This window comes from Gordionus sp. m RMFG-2023, chromosome 1 (genome assembly GCF_954871325.1).
Source record: "Gordionus sp. m RMFG-2023 chromosome 1, tfGorSpeb1-WG-v2, whole genome shotgun sequence".
Classification (NCBI taxonomy): Eukaryota; Metazoa; Nematomorpha; class Gordioida; order Chordodea; family Parachordodidae; genus Gordionus; species Gordionus sp. m RMFG-2023.
This window is the reverse complement of record NC_088775.1, coordinates 71,522,052-71,545,319: the sequence shown is the minus strand read 5'-3', so window position 1 is coordinate 71,545,319 and position 23,268 is coordinate 71,522,052. Positions and strand designations below refer to the sequence as shown.

The 23,268-nt window shown below is 26.9% G+C and overlaps 1 protein-coding gene across 2 annotated transcripts; it reads left to right on the top strand.

Moving 5' to 3' along the window:
* Positions 1-772: 772 nt before the first annotated feature.
* LOC135931276 (elongation factor Tu-like) lies at positions 773-21,266 on the top strand. Of its 2 annotated transcripts, none has more exons than XM_065468274.1 (12): positions 773-856; positions 899-1,052; positions 1,145-1,257; positions 1,432-1,536; positions 8,059-8,127; positions 8,267-8,359; positions 8,580-8,712; positions 16,823-16,927; positions 17,107-17,258; positions 19,164-19,280; positions 19,682-19,834; positions 21,118-21,266. In XM_065468274.1, the coding sequence occupies exons 1-12, from the start codon at positions 794-796 to the stop codon at positions 21,193-21,195; spliced, it is 1,335 nt and encodes a 444-aa protein (XP_065324346.1). In that variant the 5' UTR covers positions 773-793; the 3' UTR covers positions 21,196-21,266. The 2 variants fall into 2 exon arrangements, with proteins under 2 accessions (XP_065324346.1, XP_065324345.1); XM_065468273.1 differs by having other exon boundaries at positions 1,091-1,257.
* Positions 21,267-23,268: the final 2,002 nt, after the last annotated feature.

Below are 23,268 nucleotides of genomic sequence, written 5' to 3'. Positions count from 1 at the left end.
AACGCTCCAATTGGAATTCTTTAAAATGGAATTATTATAAAATTATCGATTACTTTGTTGATAATTTTTAAGATAGATTTACACAAGATGATTATAATCTTCTATCAAGTTTTGCATCATCCCTATTTGATAATGATTATTTTATATCAGACTGCCCGATTAGAATAATTATTAACTTAAATATGGAAACTTTATATCATGATATGGAAATAGCTAAAGGATTATTATATCTGCAGAAGTTAAAGAAACACATAATTTTGAAAATATCCTAAATATTATGTATAAAAAAAATCATCATGCATTTAAAGAATTGTATAAATGCTACTCAGCAGCCATCATATTGGGGTACCAACGGCTTCTTGGGTGGGTGGCTTCTTTCTCTATAATAAAGAGAGTTCTATTGAGCACATGAGGGTCGATGAAAAATCAAAGTGAGCAAAATTTAGTATTGATGGCTTATGAAAATAAATTAAGTATTGTTTTGTATTCATATAACATAATAATATTTTAATGAAAATAGCCAAAAATTTATATGAATGCTTAATTATTTGTTTTATTTAAAAAAAATAGTGGCTCCCATAAGTAAGCAGCCGGCCTCCCTAACTGAAAATTCCTAGCTACGGCCCTGAAGGTACCTCTTTTTTGGTATTCATAGTGCAAATTACTCTCATAGATATTCAAATAAATACTAGATATAAGTAGTAAAATTTATATGTGTAATATAATTTTGCTATTATTATAAAGAGCATTAGTCATGTTTTCCTAGCGTAATCGTAAGAATTTTCAAAAAAACATGCTTATTAAAAATTTTAATTTTGTCAATTGTATAAAAACATTTACAAATAATGGCTCTCAAGTTTACTTGAATATTAATTAATTAGTTTATTTTTATAATTAGAGGTATGTTACAATTATTAGAAAATATGCAATTCTAACCCAAGCCGCTCCTGTAGGGAAAAAATCATTTGTTCGTAATAAACCTCATATTAATATAGGCACAATAGGACATGTTGATCATGGGAAAACTACATTGTCAGCCGCAATAACAAAAGGTATTTTTTTTATAGTGATATTATTTACATTTACATAGTTTTATCAAAAAAGAATTTAGCAAAATTTAAAAAATATGATGAAATTGATAAAGCTCCTGAAGAACGACTTAGAGGTATAACAATAAACGCTGCCCACTTTGAGTATTACACAGATAAAAGACATTATGCACATACTGATTGTCCAGGCCATTTGGATTATATTAAAGTTTTATCATTTATATTATAATTTTAAGAGATGTGTAGAAATTTGTTTATACCATGGATACATTTATAAATTATTTGATAGTTCTTTTTAAATCTTATATTTGAATATTAATTTCTTTAAAATCATATTTTTATTATCAAATTACCAATGAAAATTATTTTTATTTTCTGTAAGAATATGATAACTGGTGCTGCTCAAATGGATGGAGCAATATTAGTGGTTGCTGCTACTGATGGGACCATGCCTCAAACTCGGGAACATTTGTTACTAGCAAAACAAGTTTTTATTTAATATTACATTAAAAAAATAGTCTTTTATATCTATTTACCATATTTTATTTAATATATAGGTTTGATGTAAATCAGGAAAAATATTTTGTAAGAAAAATACCCTGAAGTTTTGAGTACTTTTATTAATTGATTTAAATAAAATTTGCAATAAACTACATATACATAAATTAATGGATCATAATAGTTTTTCTAATTAAAACAAATTCATATAAAGCAACTTAAATTAATATAAAGAAAATAATAACATTTTGTCAGAAATAGATCAATAATAATAAAAGGAATTATAGTGTTGATGAAAATATGCCACCATATCCTAGACTGATTCTTAAAGTAAAGCTTAATATTAGTTCAAGTAAGTGATAATATTTCATGATTTGCTAAGTAGAATTAACATGGTATCCATATATAAACAACATCAAATGATTAAAGAAGTTGCTGATCAATGCCTTATTGAATATTATTTGAATATTTTTTAAAATAAAAATACTTCAAAGAAGATAGCCTATTTTTCTAAAAAAAAAATTAATACATGACCAAAGCAGATGTCCTTAGGTTATCCTTTAGTTGTAAGTCATCATATCATTGTGTCAATGACATGGTGATTGGAGTAATAACCTGAAGATATGATTTATACCCCAATAACATACCAGGTTAAGTTGTTGTGTGTGTTCTTCATTTTTCATTCATAAACCTCTGATCTTTGACTTGAAACCAATTACCTTATATTTGGATCTTTGCACTAATAAAACTATCAAGGCATAATGTTTAGAAATTAAATTGGCAGCTGGTGGGATAATGCTTTTTATCTGCCATAGTTTTTTATACAAATTAATTTATTTAAGAAACCCCAAATAATTATTAAGCAAAAATAAAATATACACTAATACTATTTTTTAATGAAAAAAAATGAATTATAAATTCAAACATATTTAATTTTATTGTTGTCATATATAGGAATAATTTTATTCAGATTTATGGGACATAAAGATATTTTCCTTGAATTCTGTAATCTATATCCTATGGATGACTTTAAAGTACAATTTTGTATCCATTTTCGAATTTTTGCACAAAATATCAAAGCATAAAAAAATTAAACCAGTTTGCTTTTTTATAAATTATTTTTAACACTTGACATAAAAAATATTAATTAGCACTCAACCATAATGCATTATAAGCTTTTAAAAAGGTGCATTTCAACACTCAATTTGTTCGCACTATGAGAGATATAATCGAATAGAGGAGACTCAGTTTGGTTTCATGCCTGGAAGATTAATCGTTGAATTGAGAGTAGGTGATTTGAGATAAATAAAGATAGGGATAATAGTTTTAAAGGAATTATGTCGATACCACCTAGTTTAGCAGGTAATTGGGCAAGGTGCCAATTAAGTCCGATAATGAGAGGTTGGGGATTCTTTCTATAAAGGTTATATTATGTTGATTGAAAAATTTTGAGGCGGTAAATGATGAGGATGAGTGGAAAAAATGCGAGATTTTAGATAGATAGGAGCATTTTTTTAATAAATAAAAATATTGGTGTGATGGAACATGGTTAATGAACTTTTCAAGGTTTTGCGTTTCAGAAAATGTTTTATCTATAATTTTTTGATATATTATTATTTAGTAATGGGAATCTCAAGAGTTGGATATCTTTTTTTTCAATAATAGTGTAATCTTTAAAAAAATCAGAGGGTATTTCCCTGCAACAAAATATCTAAAAAAATAAATGAACTACATAAGGAGCACACAAAAAATAATTTCGTCACAAACAAAACTAGCTCCTTTTAACGATGAGACCCTTCATAACAACCTATAATTCCTTCATCCACGCTACTCTTACATAAGCTTACCAAACCACCACTCAATATCCCCCCTTTCATAATCACGAACCAAGATATTTGTGAAACTATAAGAGAATTTAATAATTTTTTCAGCAGCAGTCCTGGATGGCTATGCACCATCTTACTTCTAAACATTTCTAATATCTCATAATTCCAATAATCTTTTTAACTCACTTACCACCTTCCTTAATAATATAACTATTAAAGATATACCCACATTAGCTCAGCAGATTATATTTGGTGCCAACTTGATTGCTTTCGAAAAACCTCATGGAGGCATCCGCTAAATCGCAATCGGTTCACTTTTCCAACTTCTGCCAAAATTATTACATAAAAAATAAAATCCAATTCTCAGTCCTTTCTGGGCAAATAACAATGAGTATGCAGAACTAAAGGAGGACTGCCTACGAATCTACCTTCAACATCCACTGATAAACTCTATGTTGTGCAAAATCGATTTCAAGAATGCCTTCAATACAATTTTGTGTTCCTCAGTACTCGATTTTTTTACGATAATTTCCCCCAATATTCGCGCTTCGTAGACATTTGCTATAAGAATAGCACTCCCCTCATTTCTAATGGTAACATTATTTTTCCCAAAGAGGGAGTACAACAGGGCGACCCTCTCGGCCCTATTCTCTTCTGCTTAGCTATTCACAACATGATAAAATAAATTAGACCTCGACCTTAACCTATGCTACCCAGATGATGGCACACTATGCCGTAATTCACATCAGATAAGCAAAGTCCTTAGCCATCTCAAAACAGAATGCATTAAAATCGGTTTACAATTAAACAAAATCAAAACAGAAATATGTTTCCTCAACCCGGAGAAGTGACGTATTCAGGATTTTCTTATGGGGGGGGGGAATTTTGGGGGGGTTTTGCTCCCAAACCCTCTTACCTGGCTTTGGTCAGCTTTTCCCCTGCCTTCAGCTGGGTCTTATGTTTTAGCTATTCTCTTAAATTATTCATAATTTAATAATAATTATATTTCTATTTTTAACTATTATATTTCTATTTTTAACTATTATTTACTAATTCATGCTTATGGATATAAATTTAAAGTTGAAATAAAGTTTAATGTCATTTTTTTTATAAAATTTGCTTTAAAAACTAGCCTCAGCATAAATTCTCATACAATATAAGTAGAATATAATTTTTTTTATTGAAAATACTAATAGTAGTATGTATAAAATATTGACTAAAATATAATTTTAAAAAAAAGTTTTTTTAACTTCTATCAAATACAATATTATACAGAAAATTTTAAATACTATAATTATAATGTGATTTTTAATTTTCGTGGGAATATTGCCAATTCATCAAGAATTTCGTTTGTCACTGGAACCGAATATCTGTGGATATTTAACAGAGCTAACTTATTTAGCCGAGATTCGGAAGTAGTACTTCTTAAATATTTTTTCAACCTTCTCAAGTTGGAAAAAGTCCTTTCATTCGTACACGTTGTAATAGGCAAACATGCAAGAATAAAAAAAACTTCAAAATGTTAGAAAATTGAGCCAAGGTTTCTTTACACCGATTGAGCGCATCAATAGCATTCTCAGGTAAAATAGCTGTAGTAAATATTTATACCACAATTCGAATTCACTGATTAAATTCATTTCAGTATCAATATCATAGGAATAAAATTTGCTAAATATTTAATTTTACCAATAGAAAACTAAGAAAGATCTTCGGGTAATAAAACTTGAAGATTTCTAAAGACTTGTTTTTTATCTAAAAACCGTATTTTTATTTGCAATAAAAAAGTATCTAAGAATGGGATGAAAATGGATATTTTATAATATTCTTCAGTTGAGCCAATATTTTAATCTCAATAATTGCCTAGGTGCTAGACAAGGTTTAATTAGTGTTATATCATAAAATTTAGCCTTCGATTCAACGTCTAGATAAATATTATGAAAATATTTATCTACATTCATTCTTATTGTATCCACCTGTTCGTATATATTTTCCGCCAAATCAATAACTTGAACCAAATCTAAATTTGGTTTTTGTAAATTTTTACAAAGTAGTGAGCTATAGGAAAATAATTTATTGATGCAACTATAGCAATGATTAACTCTGATTGATCAATTGAATTCAATAATGATATAGCTTCTGACGACACATTACTTTTTTTCATGCTCAGCCTTATTTAACTTTTGTATTTCTATTTCTTCTATTCTACAAAACGGAAGTAAAAATGAAAAATATTAAAAAATTTTTAGATATTTATTAATAATTAAAATACTTATTAATTTCAACTCACAAATTCCAACTCACTAATAATTTTGAATTTTGTAAAATAATTATATATAATAATAAAATAAATTACCGTTTGATTTCTCCTTGACTATAAGTTTTATGTTGGAAAATTGATATTCAAATATTTGTAAAATTTTAATTGGGGGGGGGGGGGTAAAATTTTTATTAGCTTAAAATGATATTTATAAAAACAGTCAATTTGCAATGGGGGGGGGGAATTTCTCTCTCCCCGGTTACGCGCCTGACCCGGAGATACCCTCTGATTTTTTTTAAGATTACACTATTATTGAAAAAGAAGATATCCAACTCTTGGCTCCCTATTACTAAATAATAATATATCGGAAAAATTATCGATAAACATTTTCTGAAATGCAAAACCTTGAAAAGTTCATTAACCAAATTCCATCACACCAACTTTTTTATGTTTTTATATCTATCTAAAATCTCGCATCTTTTCATCTCATCCTCCTCATTTACCGCCTTAAAATTTTTCAATCAACATAATATTCGCTTTATAAAGAATCCTCAACCTCTCATTATCGGACTTAAATTAGCATTTGTCCAATTACCTGCTAAACTAAGTTGTATCGACACGATTTCTTTAGAACTATTATCCCTATCTATTTATCTCAAATCGCCTATCCCTCAAATCAACGATCTCATCATTTATAACATCCAATGATGATCTTTTAACCGCCAATCTAACGTTGGAATCAACTTACCCCATAAGGTTTTTCATTTCCAACTGAAATATCTAACAAATCTATTATTGAACCCCAAATAAAAAACCTACAAAATAGCCTTAATCCTACAGATATTAACGACATACAATTATAACAATCCAACGATAAATATGGAGAGCACGAATGGCTAGCACTTTCAAACCAAACCTTAGATAATCTATTAACCAAAAAACAACTGAGAGTTACTATAGGATTTAGACTTGGATGCTCACTTACACAACCACACATATGCCACCAATGTAATTTCCCCATACATCCTAATGCCCGACACCCCTTAATTTCACCCGTAGTCAAGGTCGTCATCTCAATCATAAAGCTATCAACAAAATCATCCATAACGCATTAAGACAAAAATTCCCAACATCCTCGAACCAACTAATTTTTCATTACAGGATGGCCTCAGACCTCACGGTTTAACCTGCACCCCCTGGTCCAACGGCAAATCCCTTATTTGGGAAGTAACTTGCGTCTCTTCCTTTCCTTCCTCAATTGATTCTAACCCTCTAACTAGCTTAATAAAAAAATTAATAAATATTCAAAGCTTAATAATTTTATATTTCAGCCAATAGTCATATCAACTAACGGCAATTTTTTCCAGTCAACATATCTTTTCTTTAAAATTTTATCGCGGAAAATATTTAAATAACAAACTAATACCGCTAATCTATATTTCTCAAACAAAAACTTCAACTTGAAATTTTTAAACATAATTATACTTGTTTTTTTAGGAACACACTTACTAAATTAAACTCTTCTTAGAGCCTTGATACTTATATATATTTATTTTTATTTAGTAATTTTAAATATTTTTATAAATAGTTATTATAATTTTTAAATTTATATGAATTAAACTAAGTGTAATCATAAAAAACATTTATGCAATTAGACAAATGAGTAAAAGTTACCGGGAAATAAACAAAAACCCCATATGGTCTTTCTCAATCTAGAGAAAGCTTTAGATAGAATTCCAAGAAAACCTATCTAGTAGTCGCTACGCAACAAAGAGGTTATTTATCAGGAGTGCTCTTTGAAGAATTTCCCACAAAGGGAAGATATACAGTTCCATAATACAACTAACTAGCCTATATAGTTTGGAAACATGGCTAGGCAAAGAATAAGACGAGAAAAGTTCACAGACAATGGAAATGTGAATGCTGAGAATGATAGTAGGTAATCAAAAAAGGATAAAAATACAAATATACTGGGAGGTTGAAGGTAGTACGGATTAAAACAAAGATCATGGTAAACAGACTGGCATACAATGAGAAGGCCTAAAAACTATAGGAAACAAGATTAAGAGTTTAGGATGGGTAAACGAAAGAGAGGAAGACCAAAACTTCAATGGACCTACAAAATTAAAGCTATATCACTAAATAAATTGAATAAAATGTATGAATAATATAAAATTGGAAGAGATATTGAAAGAGCTTACCACCTGAAAATGTGAAATTAAATAAGAAAAAAAATTATTGCTAAATTATATATTGCGTCATCTAAATTTAAAAACATTGAACTAAACCCCTTAATCGGGTTTAAACATGTTTGAACTCAAACTTATTAACAAATTTTCTAAACTTAATTCCGTCGAACATTGGATAGGTTTGATTTTCGGTTTATATTCATAATTTTAAATTTTAACTGATTATTAAATAAATTTAGATAGGAATCAATCATATAGTCGTTTACATCAACAAAGCTGACTCTGCTGATCAAGAAATGTTGGATTTGGTAAAAATGATTGATTTATACCATTTATTTTGCACTTCATGTTCATGTAAAATATTTTATTATATTTTGAGTTTCCAATTTCTAATTATATATTTACTTCCTGAAAAATAATATTTTACAATTCAAATTTTATTTAAAGGTTGAGATGGAAGTCAGAGAATTACTTAACCAATATGGGTATGATGGAGATAACACTCCCATTGTATCGGGATCAGCATTATTTGCATTAGAAGTTTTTTTAACATATATGTTATATATTTATATATGTAGTAAACTTTGCATTCTATAAAGGATATCTTATTTTTCTATTCATATGACTGAAGTATCTATGAGGATAAGCATGCTCTACTAACAATCTATTAAGTTAATTGTAGAACGTCTGAAATATTTTATAATTGAGCAGCCTCTTATAGTAAGTAATCATTTTATCAAAATTATATATTTGACAAAAGGATAAAGACCCCAAATTAGGCGAGAAAACCATACTCAAACTATTAGATTGCGTTGATGAATACATTCCTATACCCGAAAGAATACTCGATAAACCATTTATGATGCCAATAGAACAAGTTTTTTCTATAACAGGTGGACTCAATATATTTCAGAACCAGTAGGCTAGACCTATTTAGCTTTACAGGCCTGGTATATTTGTCAGGTAGAACAGATTTGGTAGACATTTTTTAGAAATATTTTTTTAACCCCCTTCCTCATCTTCTTTTATGTTTATTTTTCTTTCAAAATCACGTAAGTTTCAAAAAATTAGTTGACTGTCCAGGTTATAATGAAGGTTGCTAATTGACTATTTTAGAATCGATGTTTGAAAATAATTGGGATTAAATTGACTGTGACCATTTTTTTCTACAAAAATTGATGATTGAAAATAACTGGGATTTAAATTGCTGCAGATAAATAATATTAATTTCTCACTTCAAAAACATTGGCTGCTATATTTCAATTAAAAATTGATGTTTGAAAATATGGGATTATAATAACTGCGATTAATATAACTCTTTTTCTCCTTCATTATGAACCTTTTCAGGTGCATTCGGGTAGGCCCCCTTTCTTCATTTTTCATGGTTTTGGGCATCGTCATTGATTCAAACCTTGTATTTTCATGCCATTACTATCACGTTCATCTAGCTTGTCTTAAGTCATCTCTCGGACATTTTGAAAGGAATGAAGGAGTTTTTACTATCTGATGTCCTTCCGGGCATCAACCTCTTTTGTTGATTTTTTACAATCCATCGAGCAAACAAGAATCCTATTCTATCCCAGATCACAGGGAACCTTTTAAACCTCCATTAGTTATCCGAAAACGCTGCTCATCCTCTGCTGCATTGAGACAGAAAGCAGAATTTTTACTTCAATTTGCAGCCCTTTTTTTATATGAAAATGACTGCGGTTAACATTACTGCTACTAATATTAATTTCCCATTTCCAATATGTGGCTTTTAAATTAAAATCGTTTGGGATTAAAATAATGAGATAAATACGAGTCCTAATTATTTATCATAAATAGTGGCCACATTTTTTTAAGATGAAAATCGATGTTTTGGAAATAAAATGACTGTGAATAAATACCATAAAATATCAGAACGAAGATGCCTCTTTTTTATTGGGAGTTAATTTTAAAAATATAATTTAACCAAGGTTTCAATTTTTTAACCTTATTTTAGGAAAAATAAAAACTTGGGCAAAATTTTGAAAACTCTAAAAACTATATTAATAATTTAAAATCTAATTAAATCTTTAACATGCATGCAAAATTAAGGATCGCTGTTATCCTACTACATACTCATCTATTTACAGTTACCATTATAGTACAATACAATATGAGTGGGAATTTGCGAATTGCAGTCATAATATTATGGGCCATAAGCATTATAAGTGAATTTGTGAATCGCAGCTACAGCAGTCATTCTATTGGTTATACTGGTCTTTGATATTTTTATTATTTTAAATATAAGTAAATATTAAAAATCTTGCAAAATCATAAGTCATTTTTTTGAAAATAAAGCATAATTTCAGAGACCTTTGAACCTGGTACAGGTTGTTAACTTTACCTAGGTTACTAGTCCTGAGTTTAAAAATTTTTTTTATTTTGAAAGAAAAAAAATCCAAAGGGGGGAAAATATTTTGAAAAGAATAATGTTTATCAAATATGCTCGCACCTGGCAAATATTTTTTTACACCTTCTTTCCCGAACTGGGGAAGCCAACTCGAATCTGACCTGCAGAACTATATTGTTTTCTAAGACCTCTGACCCAGCCTGGATTCCTGGGCCTGAATTTTTTTGTAAAATATACTCGGGTCGGGCTTTGCATTATAAAACAAATATTTAAAATCGTCATTATTAACTATAAAAATTAAAAAATAAATGAATATATTTAAAAAAATCCGAATCCTGGCCTGGTTGGGCCATGCAAATGGTACCTCTGCAGGTCCCTGATTTTTTTTAAAATCGTGATTCATTATGGTATATATTTATATTGAAAATCTGATTTGATCGGAAAAGTATTCCAACATGTATTTGGAGTACTTACATTATGAATTTCAGACAATTTTGCCGTAAACTTTTGAACTATACTTAACACTAATGTTGTTAAAAAGTCCAATTAGGATTGATTTTAAAAACGGTCTGATTAAGATTATAACCAATATAACATTATGTATACCTAAGGATTTTGCACAGATCTGGTTGGACATCTATTTGCGAAATCTCGATGCTTATATAATATTATTTTAGCTAAAACTTATAGGGTTTCCCATTCAAAAAAAGGAAAAGTCTCAATCATAAAAGGTAACAGTCCGATCAAAAAAAGAAAAGGGTAAATCATAAAAGTAAAAGGTACAATCAAAAAAGGAAAAGGTTCTATCAAAAAAGGAAAAGTGTCTATCAAAAAAGGAAAAGGTTCTATCAAAAAAGGAAAAGGTTCTATCAAAAAAGGAAAAGCGTCAATTAAAAAAGGAAAAGGTTCTATCAAAAAAGGAAAAGGTTCTATCAAAAAAGGAAAAGTGTCAATCAAAAAAGGAAAAGGTTCTATCAAAAAAGGAAAAGTGTCAATCAAAATAGGAAAAGTTTAAAAGACTTAGGAAAAAGTCCGATCAAAAAAGGAAAAATGTCAAACTAATAAGGAAAAGGTTCAATCAAAAAAAAAATGTCAAACAAAAAAGAAAAAAGTCCAATCAAAAAAGAAAAAGTGTAAATCAAAAAAGGAAAATCGTTATTTTTTAAAATTTTTTTTTATTATTCCTTCTTATTTTGTTTCAATTAAAATGCACAAGAAATCAAAATAAAATATTTTAACATCAAAGCATTTTTAAGAGGTAGAGTGGGGGGGGGGGTTCTTCTCATTTTTATCTTTTTAATAATAATTTATAAATTTTTCCTGTCATTTTTCCTGTCATTTTTCTTCACTTCTCTACTCCATTTTTATGTCATTTTTTAACAATTCTTTCCTCTTTTTTCATCCTACATGACTATGATTTTTTCTATTATCTTTAGCATATTCTAACTTTTTTAATCTCTTTAAGTCTTTTTTAATCTTTATTTTTCTGATCTTTTCTCTATTTTTTTCTTCTTCTCATTTTTGATCATTCTTTTTTTGTAATTATTTTTAATTTTGAGTTAATTTTCATTACTCATATACAGACATTTTTTTATTAGATTTTTTTGCATATCAAATTATTTATTCATAATTACGATGTATTATATAGTAAGAAACAAAATTTATATTTAATAATTTCCCCCTTCTACATTTTGTAATATAGGTCTTTGTATTTCTAAAATAATTCTTTGCTTTCTCCTCAGATATTCCTCTCTCTCCATGCTCTATAAAACGAATTAATTCATCTTCGTTATTGGGATCTTGATTTCTGACTAAATTCTCATTGAAAAAAACACATTTGGTAACTATTTTATTGTATACCCTCTTCTTTCGATCGATTCCATAATTGTATGGTTATAATGAAATGGAACATTATCAATCACAAAAATCATATTCATTATGTTGCCTTCTTCAAAATGATTTAGCATTTCATTCACAATTTGCTAAAGTGTATATCGCTGCAGGGGCCATTAAGAACCTCGAATCTGAATATTACCGCAATCGTGAGAACAGCAACTATAGTATAATTCATTGTCTTTATCTCTTAAACATTTTTAATTGCCTTTTTATTTATTTTTGAATATTCATATAACTGCCTCATTAATAATTGAAAACCCGCTCTCATCGATAAAGATAAATTTTTCTATCATATAGGCTACATCTACAAACCATTTCGCGTATTCTTTGCGAATCTCGATATTTTATTCGGTATTTTCTCTAACTGAAAGTAGTGATACTCTTTTAAAGCTAAACCAAAATTTGGATGGTAACCTTGGTACCGTATTTTTTGATATTTCTATATCATATCTTTCTTTAATCATTTCACATAACCTTTTTAAGGATAAAGTGCAATCCAAATTTATACAATTTAATATATATTCTTCCTGTTCTTGATTTAATTTCTTGCGTGCACTTGAACCTCCTTATATTTTATTCCATTTTTGAGATAGAGTATTTAAAATTTGTCACTGTTTTATAGCTTAATTAACATAATGCTATATTTTTCATACTATCCTTTTTTAACATGTCAATTATTAGAGCTTTTGTTTCACAGTTAATGTTTTTCTTCTTGTTTTTAACATATCTTCATGATTTTATTTTTTATAATAAAAAAATTTTTTTTTTAAATACACTCACAAATGTAATGAATGACAAAAAAAGAGTAAAATCCTTAGTTTACCTCATTTTTACTTTTAATTATTCAAAAATCAAAGAATATAGTATTAAAAATTACAAAAAATTTATTTATACTTCCTCAAAAGTATTGAATCTTCTTGCATACACATTAAAATTTTAAAATAGAATTTAAATATGATTATATTTTATTAATTTACATATCGTTTAGTATTAATTATAGTTCAAACTTATTTAATTTTAAAAAGTTACATTATAACCAAACGATTAATTTAATTCCGCAATTGTAATTAAATAATTTGATATGTAAAAAATTCTAATAAAAAAATTGTCTGCCATTGAGTTAGAAAATAAAGTGAAAATTAAAAATAATTGCAAAAGAATGATCAAAAATGAGAAGAAAAAAAATTGAGAAAAGATCAGAAAAATTAAAATTAAAAATGACTTAAAGAGATTGAAAAAGTTAGGGATATGTAAAAGACAACAATATAAGGAGAAAAAATCATAAAAAGTCAATATTGTTATGTAAAGTGAAAAAGAGGAAAGAATTGTTAAAAATGACATAAAATATGGAGTAATAGAAGTGAAGAAAAATAACGAAATATTTATATTAATTTTAAAAAGACAAAAATGAATTATCAAATATGAGAAGAAAAATAAATTGAGAAAAGATAAGAAAATAAAGATTGGAAATGACATAAAGAAGTCTTAAAAAGTTAGAAATAAAATAATAAGGAATAACAAAAATAAATAAATATTAAAAAATATAACAATTTTCCTTTGTCAATTGACACTTTTCCTTTCCTTTTGGGAATTTTACTTTGTAGATTGAGACTTTTCCTTTTTTAATTGGACCTTTTCCTTTTTTGTTTGACACTTTTCCTTTTATAATCGACTCTTTTGATCGGACCTTTTCCTTTTTTGATTGACACTTTTCATTTTTTGAATGGGAAACATTGTAATCGGGCCGTTTTGGAAAATCGGCCCAAATCGGGTTTTTAACAACACTACTTAACACATATTCATTTTATGTAGATTTTTCACCTAAATTGAGTAATACACAAAATTTAATGGTAAATAAATGGCTGATTCACATGGTAGTTACTCTACATACGCTTCCGATCTCCAAATTTAAAAATTTCTCTCAATAAGTGATATAAATTGAGAGATTCCAAATCAACGAGTTTCAACTTGATTCCATTAGATTTTCCTAAAATTTTTACTACTAGAGTTTGCATATATTATAACTAAGAAAAAATAAAATTTTAGCTTTAACTCCAAACAACGGCTTAGCTATGGGCCTGGCCTCTAAAGGTCGAAAAAATAGGGCATTTTAGGCAAAATGCTCTCCGCTTAATTTCAAATATCTCGTCATTTAAATTTCTTTCTAGCCTAATGGAAGGCCTTTATAGTTCTATAATGTTAAATATTGTTAAATAATTTTAAATGTCAGAAACCGGAAATGGTGATAAAATCAAATCATCATTTTTTCCTCTCAAATTATATATATATATTTAAAATAAATAATAAATGTGCAATTTTAAGTTGGGTCCATTTCAGGTTTAGGAGATATGATATTTATCAATAGTCATGTAAAAATTCGTAATAAATATGAAAAATCATTAATTATTTATATATTTAAATCAGAGACCTGCAGGGGTACCATTTGCATAGCCCGGCCCGGATTTTTTCGGCCCGGCCTGGTTTTTATATTTTCAAACTCTGTCCAGATTTTTTTACAATATTTATTTTTAATTTTATAGATAGTAATGAAAATTAAAATATATGACCCGGGTATTTTAAAAAAAATTCTTGGCCCGGCCCAACCTGTATATTTTAAAGAAATATTTTAGGCCTGATTGTATGTAATAAATTTATTTCGTTCCTAAAATTCTCATAAATTGGATTAACATATATGCTATGAAAACTTAAGAAATGTACTTCCTTGGATGATTAACCAGAATAAATCATTAATGATAAAATTTGCATTATCTGACATAAAAAAAATAAGAAATATGTTTTGAAAATTTTTTCAAAAGATATTCTTTTAATATTAACGATGAATGTGAAATCATTAAGTAATTGAAAAATAAATTTGAAACAACAAATACGAAATGAGGAAATTCAGATATTGACAGTTTTACCAAATTCTTGGACCTTAAAAACAAGAAGAATTTTCTACGAATTGAATCTATGGCAAGGATAGCAAAAAAAATTGGCCAAGCGAAAGGGTGTTTTATCCAACCAAATATTATAAAGGCTTTTTCGAGACTATTTTAGATAATTCGAAAATTTCATAATTCCTATTTAATGTGATTTCAATAAAGTTTAAAAGAGAGAACCAATTAAAGAAAAAACTAATTTTTTCTATCAAATAATTATAATCTAATTTTAATGAAACTTATATTGATATAAAAGTGAGCTTTAATAAATTTGCAGATTTAGGACCAATTTTTTTTCTAAACTAAAATGATTGGTTTTCGTAAAATTAAATTTTAAAATTTATCAAAAATTTTTTTCCTGATGGTGTAGTAATTTATATATGAATAAAATTCATAATCTACGCCATTATGAACTTGAAGTTGGAATCAAGCGGAACGACATTTTTTCGTAATAGCCCATGGCAAACATCATAAAGGATTAGCAGAAAGAGCTACCTTCAGCGTTCATATGAGAATCAAATATGAAACATCTTAGATTCATTTAATTTTTATAAAGCAAATATCATTGGAATTAATTACGCACATGTAAAAGATGATAATTGTGAAAAATTATCTTGTTCAAAAGGTCAAACCCATTTCCGGAATCAGAAGTTTCATGCTTTTATGCCATTTAGAGAAAATTAATTAAAGTTAAACTATTTTCATATTGTGAAAATTATTGATTTTACAATATATAAAAATTAAATTTTGTCTTCAAAAAATTATAATCACAAATAGATTTGTATTTTTTAGTTATTTTTATGATAAAAATTCAATTCAAAATAAATTAACCAAAGCCCCCCCCCCCACCCCACTTTTATTTCCTAGATCATAAATAATTATTCCTTTAAATATTAAACATAAATATAGCTTTTGACTTATATTATATATTTGATATTAATCAATGATTAAAATGCCATATTTCCTAAACTTGAGCTCGGCCCAACTTGAAATTTTCTTAATTATTTATTAATCTTATATCTAAACATAAAAAAAAATGTCGATTTGATTTTATAACTATTTTAGATTTTGGGCATTTAAAATTTTTTAAAAATAATCAATATTTTTTAACTTTAAAGGTCCACCATTAGGCTATATAGAGAAATTTAAGTGACGCTTCTAGCTCAACAATATCCAAAGATGTTTAAAATTAAAGGGAGAGCATTTTGCCCAAAATGCCCTATTTTTCGACATTTAGAGGCCCGTAACTCAGCCGCTGTTTGGAATTGTAGGCTAAAGTTTTATATACAAACTCTTGTAAAAATTTTAGAAAAATCTAAGGGAGTCGGGTTGAGAATCCGGGTTTTTTTGTTTATTTCTTATGGAATTCACCAGATTTATTACTTATAGCATAAATATTATTTTCTCTTTTTTCTATCTTTTTTTCTTTGAATGATATAGTGATGAGATTGCGTGCCATCTGATTGTTTAATTACAATAAAATATGATTATTAAAGCACGGGGCTCTCTGAATATAATCATTTCATATTTAAAAAACTTTTGTTTTATATTTTATTTAAAAAAATATCTTTTAAATGTAACATAAATTGGTAAATGTTTTTGCGTTAAATAAACTCAAATTAGTTTGTGTTAACCACATTGCAAAAAAATGTCACTTTAATTTAAATAATGAGGCATTTTTAGTAAAACAACCTTAAACACTTTTGCCCAATTTGTATGCACTATTTTCAAATTTTCATAATACAAATATTTTTTTAAAGCTTTTTAATTAATTAAAATTTCCTTTCTAAGGTAGAGGAACTGTTATAACGGGAAGATTAGAAAGGGGACTTTTGAACAAAGGAATGGAGGCTGAAATCGTGGGATCTGCTAAACCTATTAAAACTACTATCACTGGTAATTTTTACGATCAATAATTACTCTGTTGTAATGATTCACACCATCGATACCCTGAATATTATCTTTTGAATATCTCTTTAATATTTTTAGTTTTTTATTATTATTAAACATATACGCCAATGGAGTGTAGTTAAACCATGATATCATATGTTTTTTACACCTTTAAATTTTATTAGGAGTTGAAACATTTCAGCAAACCCTTGACAAGGCTGAAGCTGGTGACCAAATTGGTCTTCTTATACGAGGTGTCAAAAAAGAGGACATCAAAAGGGGTTGGGTCGTAGCTAAGCCTAAAACCGTGCAACCCAACAAACGATTTAATGCGCAGGTTGATTTATGAGCAAAAAAATTGGTGTACAAAATGTCTGTATAAAAGAAATAATATATTCGGACTGTTAATCATTTGTATTATAAATTTCATATTTTATAAAAGTTTCTTGTCGGATGGTAGATAGGAGTGTATTTTGAACAAATAATGATTTAAATTGAAATATTTTGTTTTTAAAATTGAATCAAAGCAATTAACAATTAAAACAAGTCAGTAAAAAATATAATTAAAAGCTTAAAAAGTAAATGCAAAGTATCAAACATCTTTCATAATTTATTCTATCTATTTTATTGACAATGTCTAAACATCGAATTAAAAATAAAAAATTTTGATTTAAAAAATATTGGACACTCATTATTGATGCCAACCTATATGAAAAATAACGTTTTAAATCAATTCATTCAACAATAATTTCTACAAATTTGATAAAATATAACTATTTTTTTAAAATATTAATTATAACATTACTACCTTTTAAAAAGCATTGATTGAAATATAATTATTACCTCAAAGAAAGTTATAAATAAAATAATAGCCATGGTATTAGCCAAGTTTTAAAAGAATCACTCATGACTTAGAAATCATTTATATTTTAAAATTTATCATTGCATCTCTTTTAAAATATTAAAATATTAGAATAAACTAATATATTTAAAAGAAATAATATGAGCACTATATGGACTAAAAAAATTCTCAAGATTATACACTGTGTTCCAAATAAACTGATACCCATTTTGTTTTAGCAATAAATCTGTCAATTCTATTAATAATTAAATCTTAAAGATTGAGAGAATGATAAATTATCAATATTGCAAATTTTATCAATAGGGTGCAGAGTTATGTACAATTCAAAGTTGGACAAATAAAATTCGAACTTTCCAACAATTAAAAATTCATTTTTTTATTAAACTTTACAAGACAAAAACATGATAACATCAACATTTAAAATTAATTTGAGTCAAATGTTATTTTAACAAACATTTGTATGCAACTTGTTTTTTTCTCATTGAAATTGCAACATCTTCTTATCATTTTGGATTTACCGGTTGAGTTACTGTAAACAGCTTTTCATCCGTGTACCATTTGAAATGAACTAAGGTTATTTTTGTTAAGTTGTTTGGTTTGTACCAAACAGGGAATCTTATTCCCATCGGTTAGGTCATGGGCTTGTTTTTTTTTAAACATTTCAGCTGCATCTCTTTGTGGATAATCTGATAAACTTTCAAAATATCAGTTTCTCGGGATACTTGATAAATTGTTCTGTGGGTGGCCAGGTCGGTTTTTTTGGCTCACTACAAGTGTTTCAACAGAATCAACATTTTCAATATACGCTGTGTGCTGTCTACCACCACTATACCGTTTTTCTGCTGATCTATTAGATTAAAGTTTTGTAATCAATCGATTTTGGCGATAGACCATTTTCTATAAGGAAATTCCTTCAGAAACCTTTTGGCTCTTTATAATGTTTTTCTTGTAAAATTTTAATTAAACTCAAGTCATCTTTACTGAAAACCATTTTTTTTATTATCTTTTGCTTAATGTAAAGTTTAATAAAAAGATGAATTTTATAACTTTGGACTCTATTGATAGAGTTGATGGCATCTGCAGAAAACATTCATAATTTATCCCTCTCTTAATGTAAAATTTTATTGGATTATTTTTAGAATTAACAGATTATTAACAAGAAGGGTATCAGTTTAATTGGAACACAGTGTACATGTTGACAAAATAAAATGTAAACGTTATTTAAATAAAGAGAAATTAGTTAAAACTAAGTATCTTGTGAGGTGCTTTATAAAAATATGATAACTTTTTTAAGTATATCAATATTTATTTTAAGACATTATATTAACAAATTCGATTTTTTGTAGTTATTAATTTTAAAAATTAAATATATTTTTCCAGATATATTTTTTGAAAAAAGAAGAAGGAGGAAGAGAAAAGCCAGTCTTGAATCATCATCGCCCCATGTTATTTTGTATGACCTGGAATTGTACGGGAGATTTGATACTCGGAGATAAGGTAACCTTTTTTGAGATCATCAAATATTTAGTTAAAATTAACTCTTTACTCAACTGAATTAATCAATTAATTTTTAGGCAAGGCTGGACAAACTGTGCAAGATATTTTTAATGGCTGAGCCAAAGTTTTTAAAAGGGTTTTAATGGCTAATAATTAGACAAATCAATCGTTTTCCTTCATAAAAAATCATTACGGGCCAGGCGAGACAACTTATACAAGATATTTATTTTTTTGGGGGTTAAAATAATTTACAAGCAGGGTCAAAAAATTTAATAGAAAATCGAGGCGGTCAGCGCTTACCTCTTAGTCTAAATTATAAGGTAGTTAAATATATTACAAAAGAAGTGCGATCAAAGAATAGAATTTAGAAATATTTTATTCATTCATAAAAATATTGAAAGGCTATGATAATGCCAGGCGAAGATTCAACAGTTGAAATAAATCTACTGAAGCCCATGGTCATTGAAATAGGTAGAAGATTTACTGTAAGAGACGGTGATAAGACTATAGGCACAGGTGTTGTTACAGAAATATTGAAACCCTACTCACTACAGGTTTCAGTTTTTAAATTAATACCTTCAGTCTTGTTTATTTACACAATTCATTTTACCCTTCATTGCACAGGTAAAAAAAATTATGCTAGAGAATAGGTCGTGTACCCTCAGACTCCAATTTAGAAAAACTATATATTAAAATCAAATTAATTGTAGTTTTTATATTTTAAAAATATATTAAATAAACTATAAGTTAATGATTTTAACTGTTATTTTAATAATTTAATGTTATTTTATCATTATATGACAGTTTTTGTCAAGAGAGTCGAAAAAGTGACAAATTATTTTAAATGTCAGAATTTGATATAAAAGAAATGTATAAATTTTGATGATGTAGAATGTTTATCTAAGTTCAGATATTAATATAATACTTTTAACTAATAAAATTATATATAAAAAAGTGTTTATTTATGCTTAATATATCAAAGCCAAAACAGATTAAAAAAGTTCCAAAAAACCCTTATTACTCATGAACTAGTAAATTAATTTTACATATATATACTTTTTTTTTAACTTTATTCTTTATTTTATTTAAAAAAATTTTACATAAAACCGAATTAAAAAAATTATAATTTATAATTATATAATTAAAAATAAAATTCTATAATTGAGTCCTCAAAAAGGAACCATAATTGTGTCTAAAAATTCCTATTTGAATTTTTTGTCGAATAAAAAGTAATTCTCTGGGTTCATTTGTGAAAAGTCGTATTTTATTACCCAGATTTTTTTAAAAACATAAATGTTGAAGGCGAAAAATACCCGTTAGTAGAAGTCGCTACTGGAGTGAATATGAAGTTTTTAAAATTTTTGTATTTGTTTGTCTTTTTAATTTCTGCCTGTGTTATTAAATTGAAATTTATGTTTGAAGGGAATGATGAGACACACATGTGGTTCCATATGAGTGATTTGCCGAGGGCCTAATAAACTACTAAAAGATTCAGGCAAAAATATCGAAAGAATTTTAAATAATAACGTTTTTGATATCTGCATAGTCCCACCTGTGCAATGAAGGATTAGAATAATTATGTGTTCAACTGGTATTTATTAATTAAAACATTATTATTATTAGGATAAAATGCTCATTTTTTTAAAACTATTGCGATTTGTTTTATATAGTAAATGAATATATTTTTTAGATGAATACTATGTATTTTTTATATTAGAATTTAAATTTGAATTTTTTTATAATATTTATAAAACACCAATCACGGAATTATTTATACCCTGTATGAACTGTCTTGCGATTAATGGTAATTCTATATTTGTTTATTGTTGCAATTTAGGAGGAAGAAACTATGGCCGCTGAACTTAAAAAATTGAAAAAAGAACGAATTAAATCTGAGCAAGAAAAAGCTATTTAAATAATAAATTTAAAAAAAAATAGATTTATAACATTTAAATTTATGAATTTTGTGTTCTCATAATATTCTTTAGTCATATATGTTTATAATTGATACATAAATAATATTTTATATTTTCACTGTATTCACTATATAGATTTTTTTAATCTCTGATTTCTATGATGGATAGGCAATAAATAAATGATAAGCTTATTTGTAATTAATAAAACTAATGACGATTTTCTTAATTAAATTATCTATACTTTCTTGGAGATATGAATTATAGAATAACAGTTATTTGAACGAAAATAAGTTCTTTAGCTATATTCTTTTATTATATTTTCATCTATTGGCAAAATAATTAAAGTTTTTAATTCCAAATATCTATAATACAGGCTTTAGTGAGAAAAGTACATGATTCCAATTCTTAGTACAAACATTTAATTATATACTTCCAACTCAACTATAATGAAATAGATGATATTATATTCAAGAATTCCCAAATTCAATTGGATTTCTTGTATTTGTATTAGGTTTGTATTCCCGAGAACCTGGAAATTTATTGAAAGAGAAAAGGAAATATTCCAAAATTCCCAATTTTTTAAAATATTTTAATATAATAATCATGAATTTGGATATTTATTATTCTCGTAACTCATTTTTAATAGTTTTTATCAAATTTATTTTATCTGACAATACAACTTTAAAAGATTACTTATACCAGGTATATAATTACGTGAGAATTCTATTTAAAAAAAGCCAAATCCAAATTTTTCTTAAACATGAATCTTGAATACATTCATTATCTAGTAGCTCACATTTTATAGTTTTTGTTTCCTAAGCCTAATAACAGATATATCTAATTTGGATGGAGTGAGATATACTTCAAAACATCGTGGATGCTATGGGCTACCCAATCATTATTTACAATTTCCCAAAGAATTTTATCAATACCTCCTACTAGTGCTTCATCAGAACGTATATATTCATTTTTTGGAAGCACACACACCCTAAACCAAAAAATTAAGGTAGAAATGTTGGTAGCAATTTGGCATAATTTTTACTTAATAAATCAGCAATTTTCTTCTACTCAATCTAGAAACAATAAATCTTTGGAAGATTATCAAAAATCGAAATATCAGATTCGATGATAAAGGTTGATGATAGTACTAGTGAAATCGAGTTTTGATAATATATTTTACTAAACATTTAATGTATATATTCTTATTATATTTATTATTTATATTATAATTTATCTATTGCTACATGAATATAATAAAATTTAATATAAAGATTGTTGGTTAAAATTTAACCAATATTATAAATTTCCGTTTATTTCCCAAATTCCCATGGGAAAGTTACTGCGATGAAAATTCCTGGAGATTTTCGAATCCTAATTTTTATGAAAAATAACTTAATTAATTACAAATAAAATTAGAAGGCCGGCCTAACATCCCTCAAAACTGAATTTATTTTAAAAAAAATAAATAAATTCAGTTAAAATATAAGAGGATTGAAAGAAATCTCTTACGATTTCACCTGAAGTAAAAAAATATTAAGCAATTTTATCTGTTTATTATTATTTATTAATAATAGTTCACAATTAAAGAACAGACAAGGTTATTTTACTCGCCCGAAACTTAAAATATTTTTTTAGAAACAAACTTATGAATAAAGAAAGAACTCTTTGGAATAATTAGATATATCAACGTTACCTCCATTTTTTTAATCAGTAACTTGCTAGTCTCTTTTTTTGCTACTTTATAAAAACTTAATTAGTGTGTACAGTTTTCACAAAGTTTTATAAACTGGAATAAATCTAGGAGACCAGAAACCATCTTAAGATTCCTAGGAACTAGAAGACCTTTTTAAAAGTTGCAAGAACCCATTCTAGCAAAAGTATTACTTAAGCCAATTGTTTAAGTGATCCATTTTAAAGAGTATTTCAGTGCTAAAAAAATTTTTTTATTGCTTTAACATAGTTTGGAACCGGGGCATATCTTAGGAACAGAACCACTTTCAAAAAATATATTCGGATTTTTTAAAAAATTTACGTTAAAACTGACAGTTTATATTTATTGCAATAATTTTCTT

Coding starts and splice junctions, on each gene's coding strand:
- LOC135931276 (XM_065468273.1), top strand. CDS start 794: ATGCTTATTAAAAATTTTAATTTTGTCAATTGTATAAAAACATTTACA. Junction 8,128..8,266: donor ATCAAGAAATGTTGGATTTG/GTAAAAATGATT, acceptor TTTTATTTAAAG/GTTGAGATGGAAGTCAGAGA. Junction 8,713..16,822: donor ACAAGTTTTTTCTATAACAG/GTGGACTCAATA, acceptor TTCCTTTCTAAG/GTAGAGGAACTGTTATAACG.